At 37.0% G+C, this 14,468-nt stretch overlaps 1 protein-coding gene across 19 annotated transcripts in view; it reads right to left on the bottom strand.

Moving 5' to 3' along the window:
• Positions 1-14,468, bottom strand: part of HDAC9 (histone deacetylase 9) — a 459,669-nt gene that overhangs the window by 126,708 nt on the left and 318,493 nt on the right. For all 19 annotated transcript variants that reach the window (XR_005256087.1, XM_038129895.1, XM_038129893.1 and 16 more), the window contains 3 exons: positions 14,228-14,361; positions 6,410-6,530; positions 1,795-1,844 (listed from right to left, as the gene is read on the bottom strand). Coding sequence is in view for 18 of the 19 variants with exons in the window: in XM_038129895.1 (XP_037985823.1) it covers positions 1,795-1,844; positions 6,410-6,530; positions 14,228-14,361 (305 nt within the window). In the remaining variant the exon portion in view is untranslated. The remainder of the gene's footprint in view (positions 1-1,794; positions 1,845-6,409; positions 6,531-14,227; positions 14,362-14,468) is intronic.

Genomic DNA, 14,468 nt, shown 5'->3' with positions numbered 1-14,468 from the left:
GCCAGCCTGACAGTAATCATATATAGAAAGGCAGACCAACTAGAAAATAAATAAATAAAAGATCAATTTCTAAAACATGCTCTTTAATCCAATTTCCATGAATTTAAATAAGAAATAAATGAAACAGATGGGAAAAAAGTGTAGGTGAATTTAAATGCTTAAAACAATGAAGTTGTACTGAGCAATTCTGACTTGTGTTAGCTTTAGAATGAAGAATATTGTCATTAGTGGAAGGATTTCAAAGCACATCTCTGGTCATTTCTGGTCACATTAATCTGTTTCATAGAAAAGTCTTATCCTTTTCTTTTTAAAGAATGCTATAGTCTATTCTACTACCCAAGGCTCTCAAATAGATTTTTCAAGAACTTTTACATCATCTCCTTTTTACTCAGAAGCATGAACACCCTTCCTCAACTTCATTAATTTTTTGTTCAATTTTCTCTGCATCAGCAGTGTGAAAATTTAGCTTTTTTACACACCAGTGCAAATGTGTGTGTGCATATGTGTGTGCATGTGCGCACACAGTAGTTTCTAGAGGTACATGTGCAAACACATCTACATGTCAATGTGTAGTGTTAGTTGAACCACGTATAAAAATGATGCCCAAGTTTCCAGATTGGCAAGTTGTTAGTCACCAAATTCCAAATTTTAGGCAGGACCTTCAGCAAGCTAAGCCCAAGGTGGAGGAGCTGGAACGATCAGGACTTCCTGATTTTTTTTTTAACTCAATAGTTCAGAAATCCACCAAAATTACAAAATACTGAAGGCTAAAATGCATTTTTTTTCTTGAGTGTGTCAAAACCTTGCAAAATGAATAAACATACTAGTATGGTATGGAATTTATCCTTTGTGAAGAATAAAGGTAAATAAAACTCTATAAGGTAGCAGTGAAAGTTGACCTCCAGAGATCATGTCTTTATGTCTGCTCAGTCTTTTCAGAGAAGATACTCGGAGGATTCACTGAGAAGCAGTAAAAGGGAATTAAAATATACATCAACCATCCAACCCATTGATATCTAAAATATTACCATTTCACTTTGATATTGATGACATCAGTAAATAATGGATCCAGCTGGACCAAAAGCTTGAAATACTCTTGTGCGAAAAACTCATTTATGTGAAAAAATATTTCCCCTTGGCATTATCTTCGCCCCAATTTAATAGGAGCATGATACCAGTATCAGTAGAAATTCTGCATGGTTTTCACTAATTTAGCTTTACTCTTTTACCTAGTGTTGCAACATGTTTCTTTCAGCAGATTTTTGTCTACTGTGTCCTAATACAAGCTTGTCTTTCAGGATCAATCTGTTTCAAAACAGGGTATAAAAATGCTCACATAATTTATTATTTTAATACCCAAGTTATTGGCTAGCAGCTAGTGAGCCCTTTTCATGCTGAATGTTAGCATTGGCAAGTTTTTTGTCTTTCAGAGAAGTGTGGAGCCATATTTACTTTTCATCAGTACACAAAACAGCTTCTCCAAAGCTCATAGTGCTATAACAATTGTGCCCATGTTACGTTCCTCAAGAAAAGAGTTAATATGAAAAAAACCAAAGTAGGATAACTAGAAATGGGTACATTTACACAAAATTTGTTCCCAACTCTTCCATATGCCTCTTGTAATGTGCTGTCTTCCATGTCTTTGAAAACACAGTGCGATAATGGCTCATGTTTCATCTCTACATTTTTATCAGCTTCTGAAGACTTTGAACTGATAGTGCTGAAGGATTAACCAGAGAACCCATATGTTATGTGCTGTCCCTTTTGTGAAAAAAAAAAAAAAAATCTACTTACCCCAAGTCCCCCACAAGGCAACAAGGAAAAGAGTTTTTGAGACACGTTTCCTATATATTAAAGAAAAAAAGAAACAGTAAGTGAGTAAGTGTCGTTTATCAAAAGAGGCAATTAGATACTGGAACAGTATTTCCTTATTCTTTACAGTAATTCAGATTTCAGTATTATTAACACTATGAAAGTGCCAGATAATAATACAAAAATAATCATAATACTTGGAAATCAAATCAGCCATGGGACTTTAAAGGCATTGTTATACAACAGTGAAAAATCTTAAGACTGGTAAGTGGTAATTTCAAAGGAATATAATGATCAAAATTCCACAGAAAATCACTCTGAACTAGGGTGACTAATCATCCTGATATCTGTAGCTGATAAGCAGCTTGACTAAGCTACTCATCTCAGTTTCTTTTCCAGCTAGAGGAGTGAGGCAGGCATCTCCATCCAGCCTACAGGACTGATGGGATGAAATATGCTTGAGAAGTACCTGTTTCTTTTCACTGACAACAGAGGGAACTACATTAAGTTTACATAAAACTGATAACTAATTTCTTAGCTTCTTTGCTTCAAAAGAGTTTCTCCTTTGAAAATTGCACCCTTAGTCTTTAGTCTATCTGTGTAAAAATGCTTTTTCTTCATTTACATTATATCAATGATTGGATTAATATTTTGAAAACATAACTTGAAGTAATATTTTTTCAGTATTATTCAGTAAATACATAACACTAAAGGGAACAAAAAGTTAATAGGCTTTAGAATTTAATTTCTAGCTAATCTACTCTATACATTAGCTGATATGATAGGGTTTACCTTAATGTTTATACTCACATTTTATTTTATTTTTTTTTTTTGGTACTACTAAACCCATGGTTTGTCTTGATAATGACAGTATGAAAACTGGGTAAGGATCTCAGGATTTGATGCAGTTCGTATCCCAGTGTGTAATCTGATCCTAAGGCAGCTGTGAAGGAGAACATAAGCTTTTCCCCTGCCATATCACAGAACTGGCTTTGTAACTTTGCCATCTGGAGGAAACATTAGATAGTGAATCACTGGAGTTACCTCGAGGAATCACCCATTGTTATGGAAGGGGCAAATGCTGCAGTTACTCATGTTTAGCAGGTGCCAATGAAATGCATAAAGACAACTATAAGCCATCATCTTTGAAGTATGAGAGACCAGACTGCAAGGTCTGGGATGAGGAAAGTGCTTTACACTTTGAGTAAAATCCAAGATGCATTTTTACCCAACTAGAGGCCTTTGATCAGTTTGCACAGTGTGTGAGAGAAGCCAAACAAAACCTCCTGTGGAGCTACCAGGGGAAATGCAGGTGCAGCAGCTATGCAGAGTATTCTCATACTGTGAGTCCTAATGGCCCCAGACATGCAAGGAAATGTTGGCTGCAGGAGATTGTCAGAGGTGCAAGTTGGAGTTTCCAGATCTTGCTAAGCAGATCCAGGGACCAATTTTTCACTTTTTACTATGGGGAAGATGAAAAAGTCACAAGCAGATAACTAAAAAAATTAGTGCTGTTAAAGTAACAGAAGACATTAATGGAAACATAAGATGTAATTTGAGATAAAAGAAGGCATTTTTAGATTATTGAATGACTAGACATTTTTTCTTAAATTCCATGGCAGAGTTGGGACATAAGAGACAAGAGATGAATTCTCATTTATCTCCCTGCAGCCAGGCACATTGTACGTGGTAAACACTATTAAAAACAATAAACATAAAGTAAAAACAGAAAAGCAGATGGTGAGGAAGGACACTGAAATCAATCAGAAGATAGTACTAAAACTGGGCAAAACAAGCATGGAAGCCTTTTCAGTGTATCAAGAAGCTTGCTGGAATAGTCACTTCTTATTGCATGGTGGCTTAAAAAATGGTAGTTGCCAAACTCTGAAGAACAAGAAAAACTTTGATGTTTCATGAAAAGAACAGTGGGTAAATGTTGGAGTAAGAGAAAGTGAGACCATTGCTTAGCTATCCTCACAAAAAAGGAAAGTTCACAACAGCCTGCCGTAAATGAAAATCAATAGCAAAAAGCTACTCTGAAAATGAATTTTAGTGACAATTTCCCACGGTGTTTGAAGTTGATGTCCCAGAAGATATTAGGATACTTTAAGTAAGTTGGAAGACCAACTAATCAATTTTTTTTTTGACTCTGCACTAGGGAAGAGTTTGTAGTCACCAGCACTTTAAATTTGGTACAACTGTTTACTGATAGAACTGGAAATGTTCCAAGATTTGTATTCTAGAATATCAATGCATGAAGACATAGAAGCTAGTTTGTCAAATTAGGTGCTGAGGAACCCATCACTGACTGAGGTCAGGCCCCAAAAGAAGTCAAGGAAGCTGATTGAGAGATTGATGACTGGGGACTGAGAGTCTGATAAACTGAGGAAAAATGATGAGTAAAAGCTCACTTTCAAAAGAAAAAGAGCTTCAGAGAAGGCAGATGCACTCCTCCAATGAGGAACAGGAAACACAAATGCTTTCTGGAGCATAAGTGGTGAACAAATGGTGCTTCTGTCTTTTTGGATGGGTAGAGGAGTAAAGAAAGAGAGGTTGGATCCTACTTTTCATTAGGATGCAAAGCTGTCGTTTGATGGATTTGATTTCTACATATTTCTGTAGAAAAAATAATACACTTTCATTGAAATAGAAATATTTTCTGAGACAATATTGTGATTGATGACATTTTTTATAAAAAAATATTTTCTTTATATATTTTCCCTACATGTATGTTGAATTTCTATATGCAAAGATGTTAATTTTAATGTCAGGATTGGTTAGGTTCCACCTCACTGAACTGGTGACAGCAAAATCAGGACTGCATTTTGGAAAAATGTGAGACAATTAGCTTCCTTTATCCAAGAGTCTGGAAACCCAAATGATTAGAGCTTCCAGCCAGAAAACAGGCACATGCAAAAGCATGTGGGAAGGGTGTTTTATTGACTTTTGTCTTGGTAAAAGGCCATGTGAGATGCAACAAGAAAATATCCTAGAAATGGAGAGAGAAAAGGGCAGTGAGCCAAGGATTCACTCAGAATATGTTCTAAGAGTGTGATCTTGATATGAACTTAGGGAGTAAATGTTTTGGACTAAAGGTCTAATAAAAAAGGCAAAACGTGGCCAGTAAGAAACTGTGGGCCAAGAAGTGGTTTTCTGAGATTGGATAAACAAAGCTCTCTGCATTCTGAGTAGACCAGCAGACACACAGTCAGGTCCATTCCTTCTTAACCTGGAACTGCAACTGCACACTGCATCCCAGAGGCTTCTCAACCACTGAGATCCAAAATTGGAGCAATATTTTGTATCAATGGATGTTATATTAAATAATGTAAAAAAGAAAATAAAAGTAATTAAACGCAGCAAAATTTAAATGAAATGCTTGACTGTATCAAAAAGGAACAATTTAACAATGTTGATGAAATCAAGTAAAAATGTTTCCAATTTAATTGAAAATTTAATTTAATTGGAATTGCAGGAATTTAGAACTTTTTCTTGGAAGTGCTTTTTTTTTAAAAGGAGGATTTCCTACTTAGAAATCCAAGCTCCTGAGAATCTATTATACTGTAAATGTTTTTCAGTTTTATGTTGCCTTGGCTAAGAAAATGTATAAACCTCTATAACATTATGATCTTAGGACTTCCTGAAGCAACAGTCTGCCTTACAGAAGAAATAGCGAAAGTTTCCAAAGTAAAAAAATTGCTATGTTTTACTAGAATTGTGGCAGCAATTTCTTTTGATGGCTAATGTTTTTTTTTGTTTGGGTTAGATTTGATTACATTCAGGAAAAGTTCCACATCTCAGAAGAAGTGTTATAAAAATAACTGAGAATTAGAGTGTTGCATCCAGTGTGCTGGGACATAAAGGGCAGGATTTCACTCATGGATTTTCATGCACTAGTTTTTTGCGTGTTTCTGACAAGTAGACTTGCTTCATGTTACACTAAGGAAGAGCTCATTTTAACCCTACTTGTGTGTTACAAAAGACATACACTGAGCATTGGCTGTGCATGAATATATTTTACGTGGAAAAAACTGTCAGTTTTCTGCTATTCTTTACAACCTTAGGTGCATTTAATATATTAATGCATTTTCCCCCATGTTGTTCAGAAAGATAGCATATCCTGCATAATGAGGAGGCATTAAAATAAAGTTCACTTATTAGCAAAACTTAGGCATAGTATCTGCAGACAGGGCTGAAATAGTTGGAATAAAGCAAATGAGAACAGCAAACAAACAATTCTGACAAGCAAGTGTATCTTAAATTCCTAATTTCAAATAAAAGAATACAAGGAGGTAGAAAACCAACTGTGTTCAAATTTGCCACCGACCTCCAATGGAGAACAAGTTACAGTGAAAGGTTAACAGTGATGAATTTTGAAGCAAATGAGGAGAAACTGGTATCGCTGCTTTCCAGCCGGTGTATTTTGCTAATCTATATTTGGCTTCCATTGTAACATTCTCCTTGCACATAGCAATGCGTTTGGAAAAAGTGAATTTTTGTCACACTGCTTGCCAAGTGTTTTAAACTGACACCAGCTATGACTAATGACAGTGCTGGAATGTGCTGTTCTCAGTAGAATAGAGAGGCCTGTACAGACCTAGGAGTTTCCTGGGGTCCAGCTTCTGTCTGTTCAGTGGGCTGGTGCCATAGAGCAGTGAATGATGTTCAGAGTGAACCAGCTGTATTTCCTCCAGACTGGCTTTTCGACCTCGAATTCGCTGAAAGAAAACAGCAGAGGCCTACAATATTCCACTGACAATATTTAGGGAGAAGAAAAAAAAAAAAAGTAAAGGTCCAAAATAACATTTAGTATGATTAATAATGGGTTGAAATTGCGTCATGCAGGAATGTGACACTGATTTGTTTATTAAAGTAATGCTATATGAAAAACAAATGCGTGTGTGCTTTATCACAAAATGCTTCACTTTAGCCTTAGGAGAGTTATCTTAATACAGAGTTTCACATAAAAGAAAAAAGAACAGATTCTGACTCTTTTCTACATAATATATTAAGAGATACAAACCGAAAGATGAAATATTTTTAAAGTAAGAAATCTGGCTAGAGAAAAAAACCTGATTTAGAGAGCAAAATATTATTCACACCTGTAAGCTGCAGATGTGTTTGGAATGACGATTAATGTGTTTTGCATCATTACTAGTACTTGTGATTTATGCTGCTAGGAGGAATATGATCACAGTGAGGAGAGACAAGGAGAAAAAGAAAATTAAACTTTAAATGCTTTAGTAACATTTTTGTGTATGTTTCTAATTTTTTAATGTGTGATCAATATCAATTTACACACATTTGTGATCATGTGTGATTAATATTTTTTGCTGTTACACATGATGGCTAACTTGCTTTCTTACATTTTTGTAAGTGAAGTTTGTCTCTTTAACTGGGTCTCCAGCCTGTACTTGCCCCAAAACAAGATGCAAAAAATCTGAGACATCTTTCTACAAATCAGTTTCGGAAGGAAGAAAGTTAGGAAAGGAAAGATAAAACTAACACTTTCTTATTTGGCATATCTGTTCCTTGTGTGTATTTGGAGTTACACTATATCATAAAAATATTTATTTCTCTGCTTGTGCTAGTGCTGTACAGCCTTGGCAGATACAGCAACATGAATCAGATTTTGTTCAGGATTGGGCATAATAGACAGCACTGTCAACAAAGTTCTGGACCCAAGATCATCTTTCCTGCTCTTACTGGATAAAGTGAAGAGGAAACATCTTGATTTTAAGGTCTTGGGCCCTATTTGCAGACCTGGTCCTTATGGCCCACTCTCTCAGAGCTTAGACTGGATCTGACTCTCAAGTTTTACAGATACACAGGTACAGCAGTTATCTAAATAGACTACCCTATTTTCAACTAGACTGATTTACCTGTTGCAGAAATGCATTTAATTCTAGTTTTCTTGGAGGTTAATTTCTTATTGTATCCAACACCTTGTCATACACATTGGAAAGCCCCGGCCTCTGCACTAGGAGAGGAAAGCAATATTATGAATATTAAAGAGAATGTGATCTACAGAAAAGAGGAGATGCCTGGGGAATGGTGGATCAGAAGAACCATGCACAATTTATATTCAGTTAAGCAGTGGGAATTTTTTCTGACTAATCAGGAAAAATATCCTTTGAGTTAGAGCTAGATGACTGTGGAACAAGCTCCCCCGCAGGGAAATGGTGGAAGCCCTATTTCTTGCAGTGCTTAAAACTTGACTAGACACAGCAGTGGAAAGAACATTTTAGGGAATGATCCAAGAACTAAATGACTTAATAAACCCTTTTTCATCTCTAGTTTCTTCAAGCCTCTCCCAGTCTCACATGAGAATTTGTAGCGGTGCACTCACATCCTTTTAACACACAGTTGCACAATCAAAATCAGCACATTATGTTACTTCACGGAGTCCGTAAACTCTGTAATGGTTCTTCTGGGTCAGATAAAATATTTTTCTTCACAAGTGAGGTGACTGGTAACATTTATTCTTCATCCATTCTCATTAAGGTCCATGTTTCTAACAAGCTGCTTTAAAATGTATATACCCAATTCTCCACGGCAGAACTGGGAAGGAAGTCTGGCTTTTAAGGTAGATAAAATAAATGTATAAGAAAAGTAAAGAGGAATTTTATGAAGGTCATGCCAAAGAACTTTGAGCAAAATACTCACTCTCTGGTCACATATTTTCTACAAGGTATACAAAAACTCTCAGACATGTTTAAGACAGTTAATTGTCTGGCTTTTTTTAAAAGTGTTGTTAAATGGAATTCCATATCCCTTTAACTATAACAAACCACACCGCTAGCCATTATTTTTACAGTGGGTGCTCTGCAATATCTGGTCTGCAAGTGATCTCCCAAAATGTTTTGCCAACAACATACCTTCTACCCAGTATCACCAGTCAAGTTCTCCAGGGTAGAAACTGGTTATGTAGAAACCAGTTTGGTGCAGAAATCAAGAAGCACCAAGGAGGACACCCCACTCCAGGCAGCTCCCCCCAGTGAGATCCTTGGAGTGCAGCCATCAGCTGGGCTGGCAGAGCCCCGAGCTGCTCTTTCTCCATGGCTGCTCCAGCTCTAACATCAGCAAGGACATTTACATTATAGATGGCAGGAGGAAAGGGAAGGGTAAACAGTGCATGTGTCTGTGCTGTTTCTGCATTCCCATCTCCTCATTTCGTGCTCCTTTCACCCCATCCTTGCAGTATCTCTGCATATCAATCTCAACTATCTAAGGCTCTGCACAGAGGAGAAAAAGTGCATTAAAAATTACCTGTAATAATTTCTAAGAATAGTTCTCACACAATGATGTCAGGATTTAGCAAATCTACACAAGCTTTTGGGCTAAGTCTGTTGCCAGCATCTCTCATGTAACTTCAGTTATGCAAAATGTTAACTTTTGGCTCTCACTAGCATGAGTTATCAGACATCAGAACATATGCATTTGTATAACTTTACACCTACACTTTTAGCCATGTCTTTTTTGTTTTGTTTTGTTTTTTTTTTTAATTTGGAAGTGCCTTTCTTAATTTTCATTGACCATGGTAGTATCAAAATTATAAAATGTAGCAGAAAATTGGCATAAAGCCAACAAAAAAGGAGAAATAGCATAGAAAAACCGATGAACAGTGTTTGTTTCATTACAGATAATTTGAACAATACAGCCACCCATCTACTACATCCTTTCTAGAAGGCAAGTCATCCTTTCCTAATGTGAATTAAAATTTGTGTGTTGGCTTTGTCCTCTGACATATGTGGTTCCCTCATCAACAGAAACATTTATACATCTCAGGAGAGCAAAATACTTGCACCTGAGTGCTTTGAAAAATCAGTCTAGAACTAGAAATGCATTGTCCCCACAATGGGAAAATGTTTTCACCTTCCACAGAATTTAAGGTCAAAGTCTGGTCTTCTTTTTAAAAGAGACCATTAAATTGTCACAAAGACAACCTCTATTAACCTGAAGATTTTGGTTAGACTATCAGCAGAGTAAACTCATGCACAGACAAAGATTCAAAAGGACAAAAGTGATCCTGGCTATTTCTCTCTGCTAAACTAACATGAATTGTTACACAGATTAAGGATATTTCTCATTCGAGTGTCTTAGTGTAATGTGTCCATTGCCTGTACTGCAGCTTTTTGTATGTAATTCCCTTAGGCTATCAAGTTTATAAACAAGGTCTCCAGATCTTTTCCTGCCTTCCTGAGATTTCTCATAGTTGTTAAATTTTCTCTTGTTTTCAAAACTACTCACAGATAACATGTCCTGTGCCAGTCAGAATACTCACATAGTTTCCCCACATCCACAATGTGGGACTTTCAAGCATGCCTCTGACACACATGCACCCACATAGAGATGCGTTTATTCTCTTCAAATTATTTGGTCATCTAGTGCCTAACACTCTTAAGATTTAGAGTGATTTAGAACATGTTAAACACTCTAAATATTTTTGCTCTTTAAAAAATACTAACTTTTCCTGCATTATTTTATCTTGAGGCTCAAAGAGTGGAATTTTTCAAATATTTCAGTTTATGTGATCTGGCAGACTCAACTTTAAATTCTTTCCTTCTCTCCCCTTCAGTTGATGAGATGTGGACAGCAGGAGGTGTAAGATGCCTCCTTAATCCAGAAAACTACCAAAATTCAGAACAAATTCTAGGCTGACAACAAAAGTGTTGCTGGACCACAGTCCTTACAGGAAGTAAAGGTGGGGCCATGAAGCAGGACCATGGCTAAATTTTCTTTTCTCTTCTGAAAGTGCGCTGATTATGGTAGCCTAATGTCAGTCATGTGTGTATAAATTACAGCCCCAAAGGAGTTATTTGAATACTTCCTCTCCTTAAAACAAGTGGAAAATAGACACCCCTACCAAAACATAATTCACTCCCTTTATTGTCCCAAAGGTAGGGCAGCTAGGCATTGCTGTTTACCAAGGGAAAATTGTAAAAAAAACCAAAACATAATGGAGGTTTTCATACCCATCTTTGCCTCTTTTAGCTGCCCCTGTCTGCATTTGATAACTGTCAGCCTTTAACAAACACCAAACAGGCATTTCAGCAAACATATGTAAAACTTTGAAACTAATGCAAAAATATTGTGTATTAATTTTGTTTTTCCAATACATACATACCAGGACTATAAAAAAGTTCACTGTGGATGTGTGTCTGCATGTGGATGTCTGTGAATTACTCCACTCTCCTGCCCTGAACTCAGTCAGGGACTGGTCTCTCAAATCTGGCTCTCTGTGACTGGCAATGGTCTAATGTATTTTCTCCGGTGTCTTGAGGAATCCAATGGAGGAATTATTCTATCTGTTTGGAAGTAGGATATGTTTTAAAAAAATAATCTGAAAGCTAAAACTAATTTTTTGGTTTAGCAGAAGTCCTCCAAACTGAATAATTCTAGAGCACAAGTATCTATGGCTAGAAAGACAAAATACAGTCTGGAAAAGCAAGTCCTCCTGGCTGTGTCTGCAGCAGTAAACTAAGCAGTGCCAGGAGACGTTCCCAGGCAGAGTAACACAATCATCTGTACTATTAAATTGCTAAAGTGGTCCTTCATACTGTTTTGGCTGAGCAGCAGCTAGCACTCTCCCAAACAACTCCCAGACATGGTTTGGTCACTGGCATGGGCCAGGAAGCATTCCTGGTAGTACGAACATGGGCCTTTCCATGCCAGTTGGCTGCAAGGGTAGAGAAAAGTCTCAGACACATTTTATTTTGTAGCAGATGCACAGCTCGTGTACCCCGTTCAAACATTGTTATGATTTTGCCAAGTTGTATTTTAAAAATAGTTTGGGGTCAGCATGAGTAATATGTGCAGGTATCTATAAAGACAATACATTAAACTTAGATTAGTCAACCTAAATTAATCTGTGAACTTCAGCAAGCATGGTGCTAGCCTTAGTCTGTATGACTTTCATCATTCTGTGCCAAGTTAGTTCTGAACACTCAGCCAGTCATCTCTCTATTGCCAAAGACCTGAGCTCTGTGAGAGGACTTAATCCACACTATAGGATTTAGGAACCACATAAAGCTCCCTGCTATAGATAACAAGGCTCATAGAGATACAAGTTGTTAATTTTCATAAGGGCTTCTTGTTAGATCTTGAAAATAGGGAGGGCCCCCTAACCAAGCCTGTGCCCAAGGATACATACAGTGCAAGGTAAAAAAAAAACCTGAGCTACCACTGACTGAGCTAGTTTTGATTCTAAAACTCCTTATCAGACAAAGAGTGGGACTGCAGCCCTCCTGTGGCACTACTGTTTTAGTTAGGAAGAAAGTTCACAGTTAACTGCAGAGGATTTCCTAAGTGGCTGCTGCAGGTTACTGTGGTTAACCTGCCCTTTAGACTTGGTATATGAGGTAATGCATGGGGCAAAACCTGACCAGTGAACTCCCCACTCCTGACAAAAACAGTGGGAAATTATGCTGAGAAATTATATTAAGAAATTGCAGTGTCCATGAGGGGGCATTCAGAATTCAGCAGAAGTGACAGTGCAGTTGCCCATGATCCTTTCACTATGCACTCTTGGTGTGGTTTATTCCAGAAGGCAGCTTGATGGTGGCTTTTTATGTCTTGGATAATGCAATAACCACTCTTTTAGTGACACAAGTTATCTATTCAGCTGAATGATTTTCTAAAGAAACAGAGCACCAATTAAGTGCATCACTGTAGCCTTTCTTTTTTTGGAAAGTGAGAAGTTTTAAGCACTAGTTTGATGTCAGGCACATGCTAGATAATTTAGGGAAACAAAGGACAGATTGCATCACCAAATATATTTCTGTCTCTAGCTACATGAGAGATCTAGATAAACACCAGATCTATGCACCAGCTTCATACTGAGACTCCTTAAATATCATCAGGGTTTATATTTTGACAGCTCATTTCACGTTCCAACCTCATTTCAAAGCCCACAGTTGGGGTCAAAATTAGATGAATGCAGTTCAACATGAAGTGACTTTTTTCTTCTCTCCCTCCTCACTTGATTATGCAAGACCTAATGAGCTGTGTTTCAGGTACTGAAATTTTAGAATCGCAAGAGGAAACTTTAAATCATCCAGGAAATTCTTACACTGCATGTGTCTCAAACTAACACATACCACATTTTCATTTTACACCTTTTACAGAGCCACACAATTTACTGTTCAGCAGCAGCTGTTTGTTAGTGAAGAAAGCAATACTTATTGTGCATTTCACTTATTTTCTCTGTTTGTTTTTTCTTTATAATACAGAGTCCTGAGTCAAGAAGGTAACCAGGCTTTATTTTAGCAAAGCACTCAGCTGCATGTTTAACTTAATCTTGAAGTATGTGATTCCCCAGTGAAACCACTCATGTGATAGGTGGCCTTAAGGGCCTTGCTGAAAAGGAAGTCTTCTTGAGCACTGAAAAAATTATCTAAGCTAAAAAAAAGAATTAGCCTGTTAGAGTGCTGCCATCTAGTTAGATGAGGGTGTACAACAAATTCATTTACAGTGCTTGCAATATCTCACTGACCAGGGCACTGAGCTACCTACAGAAAATCTTTGGGGAGCGTCACTAATAGCTATCCAAAGGGAGCTATTGAAGCAGTTCCTTTGGGTTTGTAAAAACATAGAGATATAAAGAAAAGTAATTAAACAGAACATGAGAGCCATGGAAATTTTGGGATCCTGCAAAACACTAGCAAATTTTTGCTGAACTTTGTTAACTTGTGCTGCAGTGTAGTAAACACCTGTGATTGCCACAGGCTTCTGAAGTTGACAGTGCTTCACAACTCACAGGAAGCAGGGAATGGTAAGAAAAAACTACTTTTAACTAGCCCAAATCATATATGATCCTCATAGACCATATTTGATTGAAGCACAGTTTAATATGCAATTTTTTGAGGGAAATCTGGGCAGAAAGAAATTAAAAATTTGCTATTGCCTTTAAGATTTTTCTTGAATGTCTTGGGGCTTGACATGGGACTTGTATATCAGGGAAAGAATCATGCTATGAAAACGGACTTTAAAGTCTGAAAAAAGACAAGGTGCGATATGCTTACAGAGTGATACAAACTATATATTTTTTTTAAATGTTCTATGCTACAGAAGTAAAATTCTTAGCTGCTTGAAAAAGTTAAGAACCATGCTATTGGGAGGACTGAACTTACTGTTTGACTACTGCTTGTCTACATTCCTTTATAATGGTGAGCAATAATCATGTCTGGGTTTTGTGTTCTGATACATGTGGATGGATGCATAACACTGTGTAAATTCTTTATTTTCTGATTGGGAAGTGTGCTTTCCAATAACACATATTTTAATATTATCAGTTAAGACCAAATAATTCTAAAAACAAATTACTCTCTTATTACAGAAGTAAGACAGGTTTAGGAGTTAATAAATTTGCTATTTACTTTAGCAAGTCAGGTATCTGGTCTTAATTTTTAATTACCTCACACTTGTTTAGCAACCCAGTTTCTTGCAGCCTTGACCAGATGCTTTGGATTCTTCCAGCATGTTCGGGGTGATTGGCATAGTTCCCACACATGCACTGGTGCTTCAGCATCAGGCTGTCGTACACAACACCTTCAGCACAAAGACAGCACAATAAGAAACAAATGAAACAAATGCAAGTTATACTGTTCCCTGTCATGCATGCTTTAGCAATACTGGATTTTATTTGACAATTACAG

The sequence above is a fragment of the Motacilla alba genome, chromosome 2, assembly GCF_015832195.1.
Source record: "Motacilla alba alba isolate MOTALB_02 chromosome 2, Motacilla_alba_V1.0_pri, whole genome shotgun sequence".
Classification (NCBI taxonomy): domain Eukaryota; kingdom Metazoa; phylum Chordata; class Aves; order Passeriformes; family Motacillidae; genus Motacilla; species Motacilla alba.
Note: the sequence above shows the minus strand (reverse complement) of the source record. Positions and strands in the feature narration are given on the sequence as shown.